Here is a 22262-nt window from a genome sequence, read left to right as displayed (position 1 = left end):
ACGTTAGGGGCATAGATATTTAAGATTGTTAGTTCTTCTTGTTGGACAGACCCTTTGAGTATGATATAGTGTCCTTCCTCATCTCTTATTATAGTCTTTGGCTTAAAATCTCATTGATCTGATATAAGGATTGCCACCCAGCTTTCTTCTGATGTCCATTAGCATGTACATTGTTTTCCACCCCCTCACTTTAAATCTGGAGGTGTCTTCAGGTCTAAAATGAGTTTCTTGTAGGCAACATATTGATGGGTTTTGTTTTTTTATCCATTCTGATACCCTGTGTCTTTTGATTGGGCATTTTAGCCCATTTACATTCAGGGTAACTATTGAGAGATATGAGTTTAGTGCCATTATATTGCCTGTAAGGTGACTGTTACTATATATTGTCTCTGTTCCTTTCTGATCTACTAATTTTAGGCTCTCTCTTGCTTAGAGGACCCCTTTCAATATTTCCTGTAGGGCTGGTTTGGTTTTTGCAAATTCTTTCAGTTTTTTTTTTGTCCTGGAAGCTTTTTATCTCTCCTTCTATTTTCAATGATAGCCTAGCTGGATATAGTATTCTTGGCTGCATGTTTTTCTTGTTTAGTGCTCTGAATATATCATGCCAGTTCTTTCTGGCCTGCCAGGTCTCTGTGGATAAGTCCGCTGCCCATCTAATATTTTTGCCATTGTATGTAACAGACTTCTTTTCCTGGGCTGCTTTCAGGACTTTCTCTTTGTCGCTAAGACTTGTAAATTTTACTATTAGGTGACAGGGTGTGGACCTATTCTTGTTGATTTTGAGGGGGGTTTCTCTGCACCTCCTGGATTTTGATGCTTGTTTGCTTTGCCATATTAGGGAAATTCTCTATAATAATTCTCTCCAATATATGTTCTGCTCCCCTCTCTCTTTCTTCTTCTTCAGGTATCCCCATTATTCTATTGTTGTTTTGTCTTATGGTATCATTTATCTCTCAAATTATCCCCTCGTGGTCCAGTAGTTGTTTGTCTCTCTTTTGCTCAGCTTCTTTATTCTCTGTCATTTGGTCTTCTATATCACTAATTCGTTCTTCTGCCTCATTTATCCTAGCAGTAAGAGCCTCCATTTTTTATTGCACCTCATTAATAGCTTTTTTTTATATTTCAGCTTGGTTAGATTTTAGTTCTTTTATTTCTCCAGAAAAGGCTTTTATTTCTCCAGACAGAGTTTCTCTAATATCTTCCATGCCTTTTTCGAGCCCAGCTAGCACCTTGAGAATCTTCACTGTGAACTCTAGATTTGACATATTACCAATGTCTCTATTAGTTAGGACCCTAGTGTTTGGTACTGCCCCTCCCCCTTTTTTTTGTGGTGCGTTTTTCTGCCTCGTCATTTTATCCAGATAAGAATATATGAAGGAGAGAATAAAAATACTAAAAGGGTGGCAAAGACCCCAGGAAAATGTGCTTTAACCAATCAAAAGAGACCTCAAATTGTAGGGGGAAGTAACAGGGTAAAAAGAAGTTCAGAAATAAAATTTAAAAAAAGAAAAAAAATAAAGAAATAATATGAAAAAGAAAATATATATATTAGAGTGGTGAATAGAACAGAGTCACCCACTTAATTTTGAAGTATTTTGGTGTCTTAGAAGGAACTACCTACCAAAATTTTAAAGAATGAAAAACTTTATATATACATACACACAACATAGGAGTAAACATGATGAAGGGATGGAATATGACTCTAAAGATGAAAAATTTTTTTAAAAAATTTCTAAAAAAGGAGTTAATAAGATAAATTGGTTGGGGGAATAAAGAAAAAAGTAAGTGGAGAGAATTGCTCAGGCTGGAGAGTAGAACATAGCCCTGTGCTAGATTTAGGGTATATATTGCTCTATTAGAAGAAGTTCTATCCCAAAATTTTTTTTTAGAAGAAAAAACCCTATGTGTATACAAAAAATAAAGTTAGATAAAATGAAGGACAAAATATGATTATAATAATAAAGGTCCAAAAAGATTTTTTTTAATGAAAGATAAACTAGTTAAAAAAACGTTAAAAGAGGAAAGAGCAAAAGTTAAAAAAAAATTAGCATAAGAAAAAAATAGAATTAAAAAAATTAACTTCTCCAGACTAAAGAATCATGGGGAGAAAACCATGAATTCCATGCTTTTCTTTCTCCTCCTCTGGAATTTCACTGTTCTCCTTGGTAAGTGAACTTGGTCTTGGCTGAATTTCTTGCTGATCTTCTGGGGGAGGAGCCTGTTGTAGTGTTTCTCAGGTGTCTTTGCCCGAGGCAGAATTGCATCGCCCTTACCAAGGGTCGGGCTAAGTAATCCACTCAGTTTCGCTTTTGGGAACTTTTATTGCCTGAACACTTTCCATAGAGTTCTAGAGGACAGGAATTAAAATGGCGGCCTCCCAATCTCCGACCCAGAAGAGCCGAGAGCTCGGGGCCCCACTCCTCAGTGCACCCTCAGAGGAATACGCTTAATCACTCCCATCTCCCTGGCCTCTAGCCACTCTCTGAGCTCATCAAGTCTGTGACCAAACGTCTTTGTCTCTGGCACACAGCCCCACCTTGGGTCTCCAAACCTAGGAGATCCCTGCACTCTTCCAGGGTGGTCTCCTTGCATCTTGTGGGTTCCCTGCTCACAGAGCAGTGGCCCTACTGTGCCATGGATCACGGTTTAAGGTAACACCGAGTTGAGAGCTCACTGCTTGGCTCTGTCTCTGTAGCCGGCTTCCCCGCTCTAATACCTGTGAGCTCTGCGACATTCAGACACGCCTGATCCTTCTGTGACCCCATGGGACCTGAGACCACGCTGTCCCCACGTGGGCTTCACCCTGGCTTAGCCTCTAGAGTGATGTCCCTCAGTGGAGCAGACTTTTAAAAGTTCTGATTTTGTGCTCTGTTGCTCCACCACTTGCTGGGAGCTGGCCCGTCCCCCTGCGGTCTATCTTCCCATCACTTTGGATTCACTTCTCCGCAGGTCCTACCTTTCAGAATGTGGTCAATTTTCTGTTTCTAGAATTGTTGCTCTTCTTCTCTTCAATCTCCTGTTGGATTTATAGGTGTTTGGAATGGTTTGATAAACTATCTAGTTGATCTCCTGTTACCTGATGTCATCTCAGCCTGCTATTCCTGCGCCATCTTGGACCCCCCCCCCCCAATTTCACTCTTATGTGGAATTTAAGAAACAAAACAAATGAGCAAAGAGCAAAGAGAGAAACAAAGCAAGCAAGAGATTCTTAAATATAGAGAACAAACTTATGGTATGTTGAGGGGCAGCAGGTTGAGTGTGGAGAGATGGGTGAAATAAGTGAAGGGGATTAAAGAGTACACTTATCATGATGAGCACTGAGTAATGCATAGAATTGTTGATTCACTACATTGTACACTGAAAACTAATATAACACTGTATGTTAAGTATACTGGAATTATTTTTTTTTTAATGGAAGTTTGTAGATGGTAGGGGATTGGTTAAAAGATGATTTAAGTGTTATTTATCATTATCAGAGACATTTACAAGAAATAACTTAGGTTAAGTTTCTCACATTCATGATATAAGCTAGATTAAGTTTCACTTATGTGACCTAACTGGTTTTGTCTGCTTGAGGTATTTTCAAGTGTATCCATGTTATTTCATTTTAACCCTAGAAAGTAATAAGCACCACCAAGTGTTAGCTATTGTTATTATTTCATATGGGATACTGTGCTGGAAGTTGCAGTTATAGTGGCAATTGCTTCTCTCTAGGACCTTTCAGTTCATTAATATTACATTTAACATATTGCTATGTAAAAATTAAGGCTGAGGAGAATGATTATCTTAACCTGCTGAGTGCTTTTGAAATCACTGAGATGTAACTTTTACATTATATCTTATCAGCTTCTGGCCCTCAGTTCATGGTCATTTGTTTTGTTTTTGTCTTTTTAAGATTTTACTTTATTTATTTGAGGTGGAGAGAGCATGCTCAACAGAGAGTGTAAGTGGGGGTGGGGGGAGGCAGAGGGCTCAGGAGAAGCAGACTGCCCTGAGTAGGGAGCCTGATGTGGGCTCCATCCCAGGACCCCAGGATCATGACCTGAGCTAAAGGCAAATGCTTAACCATCTAAGCCACCCAGGCACCCCCACAGTCACTTTTTATAAGAGAAATCTGTTGTTTCTCCTATGTGTAACTCAGGCTTGGGTAGAGTCCTGAGTAAAGTATCTTGCTTTCATTCTTGGCTTAAATTTTATGCCTAATCCAAGTAGGATTTTCCTTCTCAGTGAAAAATAGTTGGAGTAGTAGTTAAGAGTGCAAGTTAGGAAGACAGACTAAAGCCTAGCTGAATTCCTGTCTTTTAATTCCTGTCTTTGTTCTGATGCTTACCTGATACATCCATACAAATGATCCTCTGAACTTCTGTGACCAGAATCAAGTCTTTTACCTCTTCATGGCCACAGTTCCTTATTTTTAGGAATTGCTCAATATTCAGGTAATCATGTATTTAAAGTACACATTTGGCATATGAAGCACTATGCTGATGATTGTGGGAAATAACTAGCATAAAGAAGTTATAGTCTTATGGGACTAGCATAAGGCAAATGTATAAATAGCAATAGTATAGGTAATGATAGCACAAAAGAGGGATTAACAAAGTGCTTTGAAATTTCTGATGAGGAAAAGAATATATAAGACTAGGAGAAGGCTTTGTAAAGGGGTTTATATTTGAAGATTGGTAGCATCTGATAGTTAGAAATGGGAGGAAATGCATCCAAGAAGGAGTGGAATACTAAGGGCAAAGCCTTGACAGGCAGGAAAGTTAGAAATATGGGAAAAGACTGGAAATCAGTATTTCACCAGAAAGTAGCATTTCAATTTGGTTGGAGAATACAACATGAATGGCAGAGTAGTATGACATAAAGCCATATTATTAGGAGTAGAGCTTTGGGGACCAGAATGATATAACAGTGTTTAATTCTGTACAGTGGGAGCTATAAAAGGTTTTGGAATGGTGCTGGGAGTAGAGAGAGATTTGAATTAGGGAGAAGTTGAGAATAAAGAGACTCTTAGGAAACTACTGCAGAATCTTGGAAAAAGGTAAAAAGAGCCCAAACTAAGAGACACATGTGAAGATGTTCATTGCAGAATTTCATTGTGGTGACAGAAAATTGGAAAGTCCATTACTGGGCAAGGTGCCATCGAGTATTATGCAGCTGTTAGGGAAGTGAAGAGTAGAGGTATATGGATGGAAATTTAAGACATCATGCTGGAGTGCCTGGGTGGCTCAGTCGGTTAAGCCTCAGACTCTTGGTTTGGACTCAGGTCATAATCTTACAGGCTGTGGGATCTAGCCCCTCATCCTGCTCTGTGTCTGCCCCTTTAACACACACAATTTTAAGACATCATGCTCGAGTGCCTGGGTGGCTCAGTCAGTTAAGCCTCAGACTCTTGGTTTGGACTCAGGTCATAATCTCACAGGCTGTGGGATCTAGCCCCTCATCCTGCTCTGTGTCTGCCCCCTTAACACACACACACACACCCAAACCCCCCTCCCCACCTCCCCGTCAGGTCTGGAGACCAGCCCCACATTTGATGGCATGGAGTCTGCTTGAGACTCTCTGTCTCTGCTCCTCTCCCTGCTCATACACATGGGTACATGCTCCCTCTCTCTCAAATAAATAAAATCTTAAAAAAATAAAACATAGTGCATAGTGAGTTAGGAAGGACATTAGGTTTGAGGTTGATGTTGAAGAGAATAACTACCATGACTTCCAGTGCTTTGACAAAACCTCAGTTGTTAGGCCTTCTGGCCAAGCAATCTGTGATTTCTTATTGTTGGAGCATTCACTGTACCCCTGGGGGTTGCATCTTTCTATAAGTTTGGCTGTGGCCAAATAAACAACTTGATAAATAAACAACTAACATAAAATAAATAAATAAAACGTAATGCTTACTGAAAAAAAGAGGAAACAATAACACGTTAAGAAAAATTATCTAGAACGTTGAAGTAAAGCAAAAGGATTGGGGTGCCTGGGTGTCTCAGTCAGTTAATTATCTGCCTTTGGCTCAGGTCATGATTCCAGGGTCCTGGGATAGAGCCCCACATTGGACTGTCTGCTCAGTGGGGAGCCAGCTTTTCCCTCTTCCTCTGTCTGCCACTCTCCCTGCTTGTGCTTGCTCTCTCTCTCTCTGCAAATAAATAAAATCTTTTAAAAAATAAATAAATGAAATAAAACAAAAAGATGACCACATGACCTTCATTGTCATGTTGGGTATTATACCCTGTAGGGTCCATATTTGCCTTGAGAATCATATTTCCTAATCCTTTTGGGAAAAGGTATGTTCAGGTTGGTAGTTGGTCAGCAAGCTATTTCTGAGCTTGATCCAGAGTAACAATCAACTCTTTTACTGAGTGCCCTGTTTAGTCCAGAGGATGAGACCTCTCCATGCAGGAAACTTCTTGGTTTACATCCTTGCATGAGTTCCTAATCTCCTCACTGACTAGCACTTGGAATAACACTGCCTTAGAGAATCCTTTGGATCTGGGATGTGGTGAATAGTTTTAAATAGAAAGACTAAGGAAAGGAAAAAAGCAAAAATTAAAGTTTTCAGCTTTGTTGACCAGGAGAATGGTGATTAACATTAGATAATTATGGAGAAGCAAGTGTCTTATGAGAAAAATAAATCAATACATGCATTAGAAATATCAAATAGGCAGATCAAGGATTGAGTCTAAGATTAGGAGTAAATTCCTAATAGATGATAGATGAAGCCATTGTTAAGTTTAAAAGAGAGAAGAATATGGGGAGAAGAAAAGACCAATTTTTATGCAACATTCATATAGAAGTAGGCCATTTTGCCAAAAATCATTTCTTTGTTACATTAATTCACCATGTAACTGATGGGTTAAATATAAATAAGTTGTTTAACTATAAAATTTGGAGCGATTCATATTGGGTGAGATGTCTACCTCACCCATCCTCCCACTCCACCACCCCCCCTTTTTTGACAGCTTTTGAAGATTTTGTTAAGTTTTAGCTGGCCAGTTTTCATCTTTGTCTTGAGAACTTCGACCACCTGTGTCAACCAATGGGACTGAAAACTGAGATCACTTATGTCAATATAACTTGCTCCAGGAAATATTTGCAATCTGTTTATCTAAACAAATGTTTGGTTACTAGGACAAACATCTTGATTGTTAAAGCAAACATTATGTGTATCAGGATAGATTGTTCACCAAGGCCTGCTTTGAGACTTTGTATTCATCAGTCTTACCCTGTTAAATCACAGATTTTGCCCAATATTAACCTACTCCCCATCTTGGAGAGAGAATCCTGAATGTACTCTTGCATAACTTGCCCCTATTGAGATACTACCAAAACCCTGTTAAATCCTTGCTGTGATAAATTTAATAAAATTTCTGGGGCGCCTGGGTGGCTCAGTGGGTTGAGCCGCTGCCTTCGGCTCAGGTCATGATCTCGGGGTCCTGGGATCGAGTCCCACATCGGGCTCTCTGCTCAGCAGGGAGCCTGCTTCCCTCTCTCTCTCTCTGCCTGCCTCTCTGTCTACTGTGATCTCTCTCTGTCAAATAAATAAATAAAATCTTTAAAAAAAAAAAAAAAAAAAAAATTTAATAAAATTTCTTTGTTTGACCAACACACTTTTAGATAGTCTTCATGAGCCATTTAAATAGTTCTCATAGCATTATTTTTCAAAATACTGAATTCATTTCTGTCCCAGCTCCCTGGTGTTACAGCTAGAGGGAACTGGAGCAGAAAGAAGAAAGTATTTACTGTGGAGAATACATGGCACAGGCTAGACAGCTGAGCTCAGGGAAGATGACCCTAAAGGGGCCAAGTGAAAAAGACTGGGAAGAGAGAGCAGAAACAAGGATGGCATTGTGGGGAAAAGGAAAACATTTAAAATGTAGCTGAAATCTGCATAAAGGAAAATATAAGGGGAATGAATGTCAGTATAGAGTCTGATTTTACCCTTCTTATAAACTAGTACATTTTTTTAGTCTGGTCTTGTTTCATGGATGCTGGTAGAACAGAGGCTCTTGGGTCAAAGGCAAATGGACTTTATTACTCATTGCACAGCAAGCAGTATGAGCATTAGCATGTTTATGTCACTTCCCCTTCACCTCCAAGACACACAGCAGCAACACAAGGGGCTCAGATGGATGTCAACACAAGCAGTGGGTTGCATTCCAAAAGAGTAACACAGAGGTCCCAAATGAATATCTAATCAATCTGTGAGATGCATTACAGGCAAGAAATAGTGAATTTGGGGACTCTACCATTGTATAGTAAACAGTAAGTAATATAAGAAAGATGTTGGGCTTTAAAGCCGATGGCCACAAAAGAATTCTTGAGATGTCTTTGGTACAAAAAGGTGGTTTTATTAAAGCACGGGGCCAGGACCTGTGGGCAGAAAGAGCTGCACTGGGGTTATGAGGAGTGGCTCGTTATATACTTTCAAGTCGGGAAAGAGTTAGAGATAGCATAAGTCTCTAAGGAATTTTGGAAGCAAGTTTTCCAGGACCTTGAGGGGGCTAGCTATTGTTAGGAAAAAGTCATTTATTACTGTCTAATAAAACCTTAGTCATGAACCCTTCCGATGTATATCAGTGGGCCATATGCTTGGGGGATGATTGCCAACATATATCTTGGGGGGTTTAGCGATAAAGGAAGTTTCCAAAAGAATTCTTGTATGTTAAAGTAGGCTTACTTTAAGTAGGGGGAGCAGGTTGGGCTAGGATTGCCTTTTGCCTTTAGCAAAGTGTCAACATCGAGGCAGTTGAGTCCCTAGAGGAATGTCACTCTTCTTGTTTCATGGACTTATCAATGGGCTGTAGGCAGTAAGGAAATTTAATAACTTTTCTTCTACCTTTGTTTCCTCCATCACATTGAGTAAAGGTAGAGAAGTGCCATTTTTTTAAAGTATCATTTTGGGTTAGGGCACAAAGTGGTGTAAATGGGGAGAACATTTGCTCCTAGATCCCAAGGAGTTTCATATCCCCAGACCTGGCTCACAAAACTTTTCTCCTCCCTCTTCTATAAAGTTATGTTTCCATTAGCATCCCATTCTCACCACAAAATTGTTAGATCTAGGATTTGATTTTACTTGATGAGACTTTTACTGTTCATACTGTTTGATAGTGGCAGAAGACATAAGATTTCTGGGCTAGAGACAAAGGACTTTGTTACAGCACAGCAAACCACATGAAAAGTTTGTCTCATTTGTCCTTTTCCCCAAATCTCATGAGGATGACACAGAGGGCTCAGATGGATGCCTGAGCAGTGGGTATATTGCAGGAAAAAACCCGAGCTCAAGGAATACACAGTTTTATAACAACCAATAAGCAAACTTGCCCTTTGTCTTGGAGGGAGACAATACCTCATCTCTCAGAACTGTTTACTACAAACACAACCCACTTGAGAAATGGCCCAAATAAAGAGCAGTTGGGACCTTACCTTTTGAGCATACCTATGGAACTATGAAAGGCCTGACCACCACCTGACCACCTGACCACTGAAACTATCTCACCTCAATTTTTAAAACAATTTAGCAATTTTATGGATTTTAAAAAAATACATTACTATGTCTTTCTTTCTCTCTCTCTCTCCCTCTCTCTCTCTCACCATTTCTTTCCAAGAATTATTGTAGAATCAGTTGGGATAGAAGGACCTTGTACTGAAAATTAGGCAAACTTAAAATGACCAACTTATTTGAAAAGAGCCTAAGTACATATTTGAAAGAAAATGAGTCATGATATTTCTTCCTAATGGGATACAGGTGTTAAATGGATGAGAGGATTGATGATATTTGGAAGACTTAGCGAAAAGAAAGTATGAGGAGGTCCATAGAGCTGCTCTCCAGTAAAATAAGCATAAAAGTTGAAAATTAGGGGCGCCTGGGTGGCTCGGTGGGTTAAGCCTCTGCCTTCAGCTCGGGTCATGATCTCAGGGTCCTGGGATCAAGCCCCACATCAGGCTCTCTGCTCAGCGGGGAGCCTGTTTCCCCCTCTCTCTCTGCCTGCCTCTCTGCCTACTTGTGATCTCTGTCTATCAATTAAATAAATAAAATCTTTAAAAAAAAAAGTTGAAAATTATAAAACAAAACCAACTGCCTCAAGTCTCTGGAAATCCTCCTAAGGGCATACTGCAAATGAAAAAACATTCATTCAAGATAATCTTTTGAAACTCAGAACAACAGCAGTCTATGGCATTTGAACTATACCTCCACTGTAGGTGGGAATAGCTAAGGTGATGGAACTACATCTCCTCCCAGCTCCTTGTCAAGGGCTTCAGTATTTTCCTGGAAAAAAACAGGATGCCAGCATTTCTTATCACACTCTTCCCTAGATACTTGTTCACAGGCTAAATGATGGGTGAGTATGGTTGACGATTGGGGGATTTCTACCTCCACCTAGCCCACACTTATGGAGGAGAGGTTCTATTTCAATATGCATGCTGAGAATACTGAGATGATGATCTCCTTTATCCCAGCTCATTCGTGGGTGGAGGTTCCATTCTAGAAGAGGCAAGCTAAGAAGAACAGAGGCTACTGCCCAGCACTCTGCTCCTAAAGTAGGGGTTTCACTCGGAGAGATTGATATCATCATCCTTGTTCCCAGCTCTGAAATTGTAGCTTAGAGATTTTTTCCCAGGAAGAAAGGCAGACTGCAAAACAGAGAATTCTGAAGCTGTCAAGAAAATGACTTTATTTGAAACAGAGGATGGAGGAAGTTCAAATCTAAATAAGTATTAACAAAGAGTCTGATAGCTTCATATGAGATGCATACTAAACCATAGGCTAAGAAGTTTACGAGAGAGAACCAGGGAAAGGGACATCTAACAAGAGCCTGCCCTGGGTTGGAACAAATCTTAAACACTGATCTCAGAAACGAATCCCACAAAGGAGTCTAAAATGAATTGGATGACATTGTGGAGCAACTTGTACCCCCACACATTATTGAAAACGTTAGAGCAATTAATCTGTAATGCATGAAGGTTTACAGCTGGGTGTGATACCAATACAGATTTAACAGAATAATCAGAGAAAGATAGTCACAGAGAACCCTACCCAAACCACTGACATACTAGGGTAACAATGCTTATGTCCAAGCTGTGCCCACTAAGAAGCAAATCAGAGCTTGCATACAGTGAGGGAAATAGACTTCACTAAAATAGTCCAGCCATGTCACTAAAAAAACAAGTAATCACAAGTGTGGGATCAATAGCCAAAGTTACTACATTATATTATTTAAACTGTCCTGTTTTCAACAAAAAATTTCAAGACAATGAAACAGAAAGTTGGACTCATATGCAGAGAAAAATAGGCAACAGAAACTTCCTTAGAGAGGACTTAGATGTTGGACTTAGCATGACTTCCAAGAAACTACTATAAACATATTCAAAGAATTAAAGGAAGCCATATATTAAGTAAAGGGGAAAACTGCTTGACAGTTCCTCAAAAAGTTAAACATAGAGGGGTGCCTGGGTGACTCAGTTGGTTAAGCATCTGCCTTCCACTCAGGTCATGATCTCAGGGTCCTGGGATTGAGCCCCACATCGGGCTTCCTGCTCAGCAGGGAGACTGCTTCTCCCTCTCCCTCTGCCTGCTTCTCCCCCTGCTTGTACTCTCTCTCTCTGGCAAGTAAATAAATAAAATCTCTTTTTAAAAAAAAGCTAAATGTAGAATATTCATATTACCTAGCAACTCCATTCTCAGGTATATACCCAAAAGAACTGAAACTAGATATTTAAATAAATATTCGTACATATATGTTCATAGCAGCAGTATTCACAATAGCCAAAAGGTGGATACAGCCAAAATGTCCATCACCAATGATCGATCATTAAACAAAATATGGGGGACACCTGGCTGGCTCAGTGAATAGAGCATGTGACTCTTGATCTTTGGGTTTTGATTTCAAGCCCCACACTGGGTGTAGAAATTACTTAAAAATAAAATCTTTTTTAAAAATGTGGTTTATCCGTATAATGAAATATTCAGCCATTAAAAAAGAATAAAGTATTGATATATACAACAACACGGATGAACCCTGGAAACATTAGGCTAAGTGGATGAAGCCAGACACAAAGACAACATATTGTATGAATTCATTTATATGAAATATCTGAAATAGGTAAATCCACAGCAAGAGAGAGCAAGTTGGTAGTTGCCAACTTGATACCTAGTGGAAAGAAGAATGGGGACTGACTCCTTAATAGGTACACATTTTCTTTTGAGCTAGTACAAATATTTTATAACTAGGTAGCAGTGGTATTTGCACAACATTGTGAATGCCACTGAATTGTACACTTTAATTAAGTTCATGAATTTAACCTTGATTTCAAAAAAGAAAAAGGAGGTATGATGACAGTGTCTCATCATATAGATTATATCAGTAAGAGATAGCAATTGTATATGAAAAAGAACCTCATGGACATCCTGGAATTGAAAAAGTACAGTAATTGAAATGGAAGAACTAGAAAATGTTATGCTAAGTAAAAGAAGCCAGTAACAAAAGACCATATATAATTCCATTTATGTGAATGTGCACGACAGGCTAATCTAGAGAGACAAAGTAGATTGGTGGGAGATGGGAGAGATTGGCAGTTGACTGCTAATGGGTACAAGATTTATTTTTAGAGTAATGAAAATGTTCTGGAATTAGATAGTGATGATGAATGCACAACTCTATAGATATACCAAAAAACACTGATGTTATGTCAATTATATCATAATAAAGCCATTACCAAAAAATTAGGAGGTTTTTTTCATTAAGCTTCTAACTTTTAGAAAATGATATAAATGTTGATAATGGAGTATCTGATTTCAGTATCATAACAGTAGAGGAGAATGAGAGCTGGGAGTGTATAAACTTATTAACCTTTATTATGCCATGTAGTCCATTCAGTATGAATTACTTAAAATGTATAAACACCTAAATGAAAGATAGTTTTGGAAAATGAGAGTGACAGCCATAGAGATGTGCCACTCAGATCACTCTTCAGGGAAGGACTTGCTAACCACCTGTGGAGAGAATGGTCAACAGATAGCTTGCATTACTCAGCTCCTTCGGAGTCTACCCCTGCTGCAGAACCACCTACCCCCACCCCACAGAGAACAACCCACATCCACTGACAGGGATATAAAAATTCCCAGCCAAAAGTGGAATTTCTGTTGAAAAACTGGTCTTTCATGCCTTTATTATGCACAGGTGTATGACTTGAATTTTCACCATGAATATGTTGCAGAATCCTTAAGATGAATAAATAACATTAACTTTGCTTTGGCACTTGTAAATACTCATGGGATCTGTAAGCCCTAAATTCACATGTTAACATCCTAACCCTCAAAGGTCATGGTATTAGTAGGTGGGGGCTTTTGGAGGTGTTTAAATCATGAGGGTAGTGCCCTCATGATTGGGATTAGTGCCCTTTTTAAAATTTCCAGAGAAATCTCTGGCCCCTTCCACTATGTGAGGAAACACAGAGAGGGCACTAAATATGAACCAGGAAGAGGGCCCTTATTCAACCATGCTAGCACTCTGATCTCAGACTTACAGCATCCAGAACTGTGAGGATTAAATTTCTCTTGTTTATGAGCTTGCCAGTCTGTGATATTTTGTTATTGAAGCCCAACCAAATACAGGATCCTTAAGCAGAGAAAACTCAGACCTTCACTATGGGGATGCATCACAAAAAGAACATAGGACTCTTATGAAAAACTACTTGTGTAAAAGAATTTTCATTAAAAACTTAAAAAGTCAGGGGAGTGTGCCTAGGTGGCTCAGTTGGTTAAGGGACCTACACTTGATTTTGGCTTAGGTCATGACCTCAGAGTTGTGAGGCTGAGCATTGCCTGGAGCCCTGCGTCCAGCCCCATCTCGGGCTCCAGGCTTACCTGGGAGTCTGCTGGACATTAAAGAATTAAAAGAAAAACAACAACAACAAAAAAAACTTACCAAAAAGTGGCATGAAAGAGACGCAGCAGAAAATAGAGGAGAATTGACTGCAAATAATAGGACAGTTTGAAAGGTATTTTAAAACAAATATATTCGATATATTAAAAAACAAAGAAACAGTTATCCTTAAGAGAATACTGGTAATAGATTTTTAAAAAGATTTTACTTATTTGAGAGAGAGAGAGAGCACAAGCAGGGAGGAGAGGCAGAGGAACAGGGATAAACAGCCTCCCCACTGAGCAGTGAGCCTGATGTGGGGCTTGATGCCCAGACCCTGTGATCACAACCTGAGCTGAAGGTAGATGCTTAACTGACTGAGCCACCTAGGCGCCCCAGAATTTTTTTTTTTTAATAGAAGCCCACAAAAGAAAAATATAGTCATTGAAATAACAATCTAAATTCCTTTACGTGTTTCATAGTGGATGATAGATTGGATTACATCCTGTCTAAAATGAGACTTACTGGTCCTCCCCACCCTTTCATACTTATACACAGTTAGCTGAGTCTGGGACTTTGGGGGTGTTATCAAGGTCATTACTGTAGATTGGCCTTATCCTGCTATTTGGAATACTATTGATAGTAGTCTTAATTAAATGCTTTAAGAGACAAATTGAACAGATTTGGTTTCTGCCTTTGTTGGTCAAATTAATTAGAGTAGCTGACAGAGTGGCATACTTTTATAAAAATTTGAGTTCAGCCAAGAGTATGTTGGGTAGATGTTGGGAAGAGGCAATCTGCCATGAACCTTATGGGTATGCCAAGAATGTAGGGCCTTGACTTCTCTTTACTTACAGCATTTCTTGAGGTTGTTTGTGCAGCAAATACTGTCTCCTTCCAAAAAAGAACAAACTTGCTTCAGTTTACTATAAAAATTGTGACATTGGGGAGGGCATGGGCTATGATGAATGCTGTGAAAGGTGTAAACCTGGCGATTCACAGACCTGTACCCCTGGGGATAAAAATACATTATATGTTTATTAAAATAAATTAATTAAAAAAATTGTGAATCACCCAAGCTCAGTGTTTTCTCCTGCAATACAACCTACCATGTGAGCAAGCATTCATCCGGACCCTCCCTACATTATACTGTAGGACTTATAGGGCATGGGGAACCAGCATAAATGTGAAGCTCTGGCTACTGCTCTTGTCACAAGTAATAAAGCCCTTTTTCTTTGACCCAGGAATCTCTAGGTCTTCTGCCAGCATTCATAAATTGGTAATAGGCTAACTTGTAAGCTTGTAAGTAGGGTAAACTCTCAGATTCTGCATAGTTCTTTACAACTGCAGCAATCAATTCCAGGTAGTTTGTTTGTTTGTTTGTTTTTTTAGATTTTATTTATTTGTTTGACAGAGAGAGATCACAAGTAGGCAGAGAGGCAGGTGGGGGTGGGGGAAGCAGGCTCTCCACTGAGCAGAGAGCCCAATGTGGGGCTTGATCCCAGGACCCTGAGATCATGACCTGAGCCGAAGGCAGAGATTTAACCCAGTGAGCCACCCAGGCACCCCCAATTCCAGGTAGTTTTTAAGTCGGAAAGCAAAAGGTAGAGGCACCTGGCTGGCTTAGTCAGTAGAACATGCAACTCTTGGTCTCAGGGTGTGAGTTGAGCCTTACAGTAGGCATAGAGAATACTTAATTTAAAAAAAATGTTTTTAAGTGAAAGGTAAAACAATATATTTAGTGAATTTTTTTTGAAGATTTTATTTATTTATTTGACAGAGACACAGTGAGAGAGGGAACACAAGCAGGGGGAGTAGGAGAAGGAGAAGCAGGTTTTCCGCTGAGCAGGGAGACCGATGCAGGGCTCGATCTCAGGACCCTAGGATCATGACCTGAGCTGAAGGCAGACGTCCAATGACTGAGCCACCCAGGCGCCCCACTTAGTGATTTTTTTTTTTTTCTAGATGAAAGCATAGCAGAATATCTTCATGAACTTAGGACAGTAAAAGAGTTCATAAAGAGAACCCAAAAGAAACTTGCCATAAAGGAAATATTAATATATTGGACTGCATTAGATTATACTTCTCTTCAACATAAGACATGATTAAGAGAATGAGAAGGAAATCCACAGAATGGGAGAATATATTTGTAACATATATAACCAACAGAAAGCTCATATCCAGAATATAAGAGGAACTCCTACATATCAGTAAGTAAAACACAGACCCAAAAGAAAACTAAGCAGGATATTTGAACAAATACTCCTCAAGAGACCATCCAAATGAACAATAAGGAAATGAAAACATGCTCAAATTAGTTAATAATAAGGCACTGAAACTTAAAGTCACATTACATTGCTACCATATATTCATAAATTGGCTAAAATTAAAAAGACTGACAATGCCAAGTGTTGGCAAGGATATGGGTTCCAGGAATCAGTACAGTCACTTCAGAAAACTATTTGGCATTTAGCTAAATATATGCATACCTTATCAGCAAGTAGTTCTATGCCTAGATATATACTGGCTCAAAAAACAGGCACACATTCAACAAAAGACCTGTCCAAGAGTACTCATATGACTATTATTCATAATAGTAAATTATAAACCATCTAACTGTTCATCAACAATATCAAAAATATCAATATCAAAAAAAGATAAATTGTAGTGTTCAAACAATGGAATAGTATGCAGCATTGAAAATGGACATGAACTGGGCGCCTGGGTGGCTCAGTGGGTTGGGCCACTGCCTTCGGCTCGGGTCATGATCTCAGGGTCCTGGGTTCGAGTCCCGCATTGGGCTCTCTGCTCGGCTGGGAGCCTGCTTCCCTCTCTCTCTCTCTTTGCTTGCCTCTCTGCTTACTTGTGATCTCTCTCTGTCAAATAAATAAATAAATAAATCTTTAAAAAAAAAAAAAAGAAAATGGACATGAACAAATGGAAAATTAAAATGAACAAATTATAGCTATCTTTAATAATGCAGATGAGTCTTATTTTTTTATTATTATTTTTTAAATTTTTTATTTGACAGAGATCACAAGTAGGTAGAGAGGCAGGCAGAGAGAGAGGGGGAAGCAGGCTCCCCACCGAGCAGAGAGCCCAATGCAGGGATCGATCCCAGGACCCTGGGAACATGACCTGAGCTGAAGGCAGAGGCTTTAAACCACTGAGCCACCCAGGTGCCGCAAGTCTTATAAACATGTCAGCAAGAGAGGGGCACCTGGGTGGCTCAGTTGTTTAAGCATCTGCCTTCAGGTCAGGTCATGATCCCAGGGTTTTGGGATTGAGCCCAGCATGAGGCTCCCTGCTCAGTGGGGTGTCTGCTTCTTGCTCTCCCTCTGCCTTCTCATGCTCTCTCTCTCAAATGAATAAATAAAATCTTTTAAAAAAGTTAGCAAAAGAAGCCAAAGAAAGATAGAACAACTTTAAAACTGGACTGAATACAATCTGATGTGAAAAATAATATGGATAGAGATATTACTTAATGATAAAAGGAATATTGCCCAAGAAATTATAATGATCATGAATTTGCAACTAGTACCCAAGTCTTATGAAAAGGAAAATTGTCACTTACGAGGACAATTGACAAGTTCGGCCGTGGTAGGAAACTTAATACACTACATTTTGCAAATACAGAAAACAGTAGTCTCATTTATGCATATATACTTTAGTAGTAAAAATAAAATCACGGACACAAGCTGTTTTTAAAAACTTCATGTTAGTGGTTGCCTCTGCAAAAGGAGATAAAGAGGAAACGTATGTAAGTGTGCAAAGGAAGCTTTATTTTTATCTGAAATGTTTTATGTCATCACTTTTCAGCCTTTTGGCTAAAATCAAGTGTGAAATGTTTTATGTCTTAAGAAAGATATCTGACACAATATGATAAATAATAAATTTTAAAATTCTAGATTTATGGTGCAGGGATTTTATATCATCCTATTTTATTTTTATGTATTTTTGAAATTTTCATTATAAAACAGTAATGTACAAAAAGCAAAAACTCAAGTAAATGAAAGTAAAACTTGATTTCAAAATATAAGTATTAGAAATTAATATTTCTACAAATTTGGGGCACCTGGGTGGGTCAGTCAGTTAAGTGTCTGACTCTTGGTTTCAGCTCAGGTCATGATCTCAGGGTTGTGAGACTGAGCCCTCTGTCAGGCTCTATGCTCAGTGCAGAGTCTGATGGAGATTCTCTCCCTCTTCCTCCCCCTCTGCTCCTCCCCTCTGCTCATGTTCTCTCTCTCTCTCCCTAAAGTAAATTAATACAATCTTAAAAAAAAAAAGAATTCTGCTAATTTAGTAAAAAAATAACTGAAGAATTAGATAATACTATCAAACAATCATATATTCACATATTTGTGTGCATATACATATACTTATATGGAGAGATATTTGTAGACATACATGATATACTAGAACATTACATCTCTCTGAGAATATATATTCTCTGAATACTTATGGAACAAATACAAATTCAGTCATATATTTAGCCACAAAAACAACTCGTACAAGTTTAAGTCAAAAAATAGTAAAATAGGCAAAGGATATGAATAGACAGTTTAAAGAAAAGCATATCTAAAGAGCCAACAAGTTCATAAAAAGATGTCAAATTTACTGGTAATTAGAGGAATGCAAATTAAAGTAATAAAAGATACCACTTTTCACACATGAGATCTTCCAATATTTAAGAGTATGTAGATCTAGGGGCACCTAGGTGGCTCAATGGGTTGGGCATCTGCCTTCAGCTTGGGTCATGATCCCAGGGTCCTGGGATTGAGCCCCATGTTGGGCTCCCTGCTCTTTGGGGAGCCTGCTTCTCCCTCTCCCCTCTGCTTGTGCTTTCTCTCTTTCTCTCTCAAATAAATAAATAAAATCTTCTAAAAAAAGAGTATTTAGATCTTAAAAACACTGGTGAGTGAAAACTAAACAAATCTATGACAAATGCCAGATATATAAATTAGAAATACATACAACAAGCATGTTAAAAGGACACATACAACAAAAGGGTACACACTAGACATTAGAATGGATTCCTGGAGTGGTGGGAGGTGGGACTGGGAAATGAAGACAATGGAAATAAATGGAAAAATAAATAAAATGAACCTGTTGCTTGACGGATATAGAGGAATACAATACTCTAGTACTGCTGATAGAAATATGAAGTGTCACTGACTTTCTAGAAAACAATTTGACAACATATGTTAACATGTCCTGGAAACAGTGGAATGTTCATAAATAGAATAACTAAATAAATCCTCCATGCTGTGAAATATTATATAGGCATTAAGGGAGCACTAAAACTATACTTGGAACCTTGAAGAATTCTGTAAGACATTATTGAATGAAAGAGGGTATAGAAAAGTGAGTATACAGTGAGGCCATTTTAGGTAATAGTGATCCCCCCATCTCTTCAAATGTACTTGTGTGTGTGTGTGTGTGTGTGTGTGTGTGCACACACGCATATGTGTGAAAGCACAAAAAAATAATATATACTAGATATTAGTGGGAGGAATAATCTAATGGAATGGGGAAGGATAGGAGAGGGAAATTAATGAATGTCAAATTATATCATTGGAGGTATTTGTAGTCAGAGATTTAAGGAAAATTTATGTTTGTTTGTTTAAAGTATGATTTTCTCAGATGGAATTTCAGGCTACATAGGGGATGTGTGGGTCAGATGGGCCTTGATTATTGCCTGCTCTGATAACTCTTCTTTATACATACACAATCCTGGCACTAAGTTTGTTATCTCTATGATGTGTACTATTTGTGCAATCTTTGCAGTTGTAGTTCTTTCATCGTTTCATTATACACATAATTTTTAAGAAAAATAGTGAAAACTTTGCTAGATAGATTAAAGTTGTCAATCAGTAGGCCCTTGTTCAATATTTATTTTGGAATACGTAACTGATCTTGGTTACTAATACTTAATTGGGTACTAATTACACATTGGTTGGTTACTAATCTGTAACTAGTCTTGGTAGTAACTGTGTCTTAGGAATTATACTGACTAAGGAAATTTTTGTCATTTTTTTTTGCAGTTTTACTTTAATTTTTTTTAATTAAATTAAATTAAATTTTGTGGGTTTTTTGTCATTTAGAATGCATTTTAGTAAATGAGGTATGCTGAGAAAAAAATGTAAAGGAAGAACCTCAAAGCCTAACAGAGCTCATGCTAGACTTTTGAATCTTAGCAAGCTTTAGTTGCAAATACTGATACAAATGTACACCCAGTTTATGAAAGGTCTGAGTGCAAGCGAAGAGCATAAATATTTGGAATTGGTACCAGTACCATGTAATTTACTGTACTGTATTTGTATTTCAGATGCCTGTGGTGCTTCATGAAGAACATTTCCAGATATATCACAGACATTAAGCCTCTGCCTCCCAACATAAAAGATAGACTGATTAAAATAATGAGTATCCAGGGGCAGATAACAGATTCAAATATAAGTGAGGTAAGATTATGTAAAATTATGGGGCACCTGGGTGGCTCAGTGGATTAAAGCCTCTGCCTTCAGCTTGTGTCATGATCCTGGGGTCCTGGGATTGAGCCCCAAATTGGGCTCTCTGCTCAGCGGGGAGCCTGCTTCCCTCTCTCTGCCTGCCTCTCTGCCTACTTGTGATCTCTGTCTGTCAAATAAATAAAAATAAAATCTTCTAAAAAAATTTAAAAAAGAGTATGTAAAATTGCAAAGCAAGCATATTACATTTTACTGTTTAGATGTGGTTTCAGATTTTTGGAGCAATGGCATATAGTAGGCTCAGTAATAATTTTAAAATATAACAAAACATTGGGGTTCTTTTTTTTCCTTCCGGATAGCCAACTAAGCTTGGCTAATTGGCTCTTCTATAAAGCAGTAAGTATAGTAAGGCCTTTTAACCTGAACTGAAATCCTAGCTTTGCCACTCTTTCTGACACTGAGCCTCAGTTCTCTTAACTGTAAAATGGGTTTGCAGCCATCATCACTGTCTGCCAAGACTCTAGTCTACACTAGGCTTGTCTACTACAGAAACTCTGGTTCTAACCAGTTGCTGACTTTACTACACATTCTGCCCAAAGTCTATGATCAAAAGGAATCTGAGGATAGCACTCCCGCACATGACTGTCCCTGTAACAATGTAATTGCAGTTAGATGTGCCACTAGTGTTTCTTTTAACATTAACCCGAGGTATCTGTAATGCTTTGCTTTCTTCATTTAGCTTGCACTGGAACATAGACATTTTAGTGTTGCTGTCTGCTTAGCTCTATCAAGGTAGAATGATATCCTCAGGTTCTTACTGTTGATGGTTCTGTGGATGTATCTAGTTTGTGTGTGGTCCACAGAATAATCATTATGACACTACAAAAAACTGGTGGTTTTCTTCACTTCCCCACCATCCGCATTTTGTTCTCACCCATTAACCTATATTGCAGTAGCTTAGATTTTTGTTTTATGGCAATCCTTAATATTCATTTAAACCTAATTTTACCTGGGGAAAAAAAAAAAAAACCAACCATCCCTAATTTTATCTGAATAGAAAAGGGCTAAGGAATGAATGACATAGAAAAAAACAAATATGATTTATTTGGTGCTCTCCCTTGCTCTCCCTTGCTCTCCTTTGGTGCTCTCCTTACAAGTCCTACTTAAGAAATTATTCAAAAAGCCAGATCTAACATCCATTACAAAGTTGCATGCATCATTGGATGGCTCTCTTTGAAATATTTCCTAAATCTTTTTATAGTTGGCTGGAGGAGACCTTTCTAAACATGACACCAAAGTTAGAAACTAAGAAGAAAAAAATTGATGGATTTGATTACCTAACAATATGAACTTCCTTATAACTAGAAGAAAAAAAAAGAAGCAAAATCAAGTAACAAAGTAGGAAAAATATTTGCAATACACATGCAATTCTACAGGTTTGTTATCTTGACAATTTAAAGAATCCCTATAAACCAATAAGCAAAATCAAAACAAATGAATTAGGAAATACTCAAAGGAAAATATATAAATCCCTATTGACGTATAAAAGGAAATTTAACCTAATTAGTAATAAAAGTTACAGTTTCTTTCAGTTTGGCAGACTTACAAAAATAGTAATACCCAGTGTGGACAGTGGTGTGGTCAATAGTCACTTTTATCTCCTAGTGGTTGAAGTATAAATTGATAAAAAAAACAACAACAAACAAAAACCTTTTAGGAGGACAGCTTGCCATTAACTATCAAAAGTCCTAAAAAGGTGCTTACTATTGACTCAACAATTTTAGTCCTAGTATTTTTTTCGAGTTTTATTGAGATATAACTGACATGTAACATTGTGTAAGTTTAAAGCAAACAATATAACATGACGATTTGATGCATTTATACATTGTAAAATAATTACCACAGTAGGATTATTTAACATCTCCATCACTTCATA

The 22262-nt window shown here is 38.3% G+C and overlaps 1 protein-coding gene across 2 annotated transcripts in view; it reads left to right on the top strand.

Moving 5' to 3' along the window:
• AMN1 (antagonist of mitotic exit network 1 homolog) overlaps positions 1 to 22262 on the top strand; it is a 65598-nt gene that overhangs the window by 11519 nt on the left and 31817 nt on the right. For both annotated transcript variants that reach the window (XM_080812209.1, XM_080812210.1), the window contains exon 2: positions 20188 to 20320. In XM_080812209.1, coding sequence (XP_080668335.1) covers positions 20188 to 20320 — 133 coding nt within the window. The remainder of the gene's footprint in view (positions 1 to 20187; positions 20321 to 22262) is intronic.

This window comes from Martes martes (assembly GCF_963455335.1).
Source record: "Martes martes genome assembly, chromosome: 8".
NCBI lineage: Eukaryota > Metazoa > Chordata > Mammalia > Carnivora > Mustelidae > Martes > Martes martes.
The sequence above is the reverse complement of the archived record's forward strand: the minus strand, read 5'-3'. Positions and strand labels throughout refer to the sequence as shown.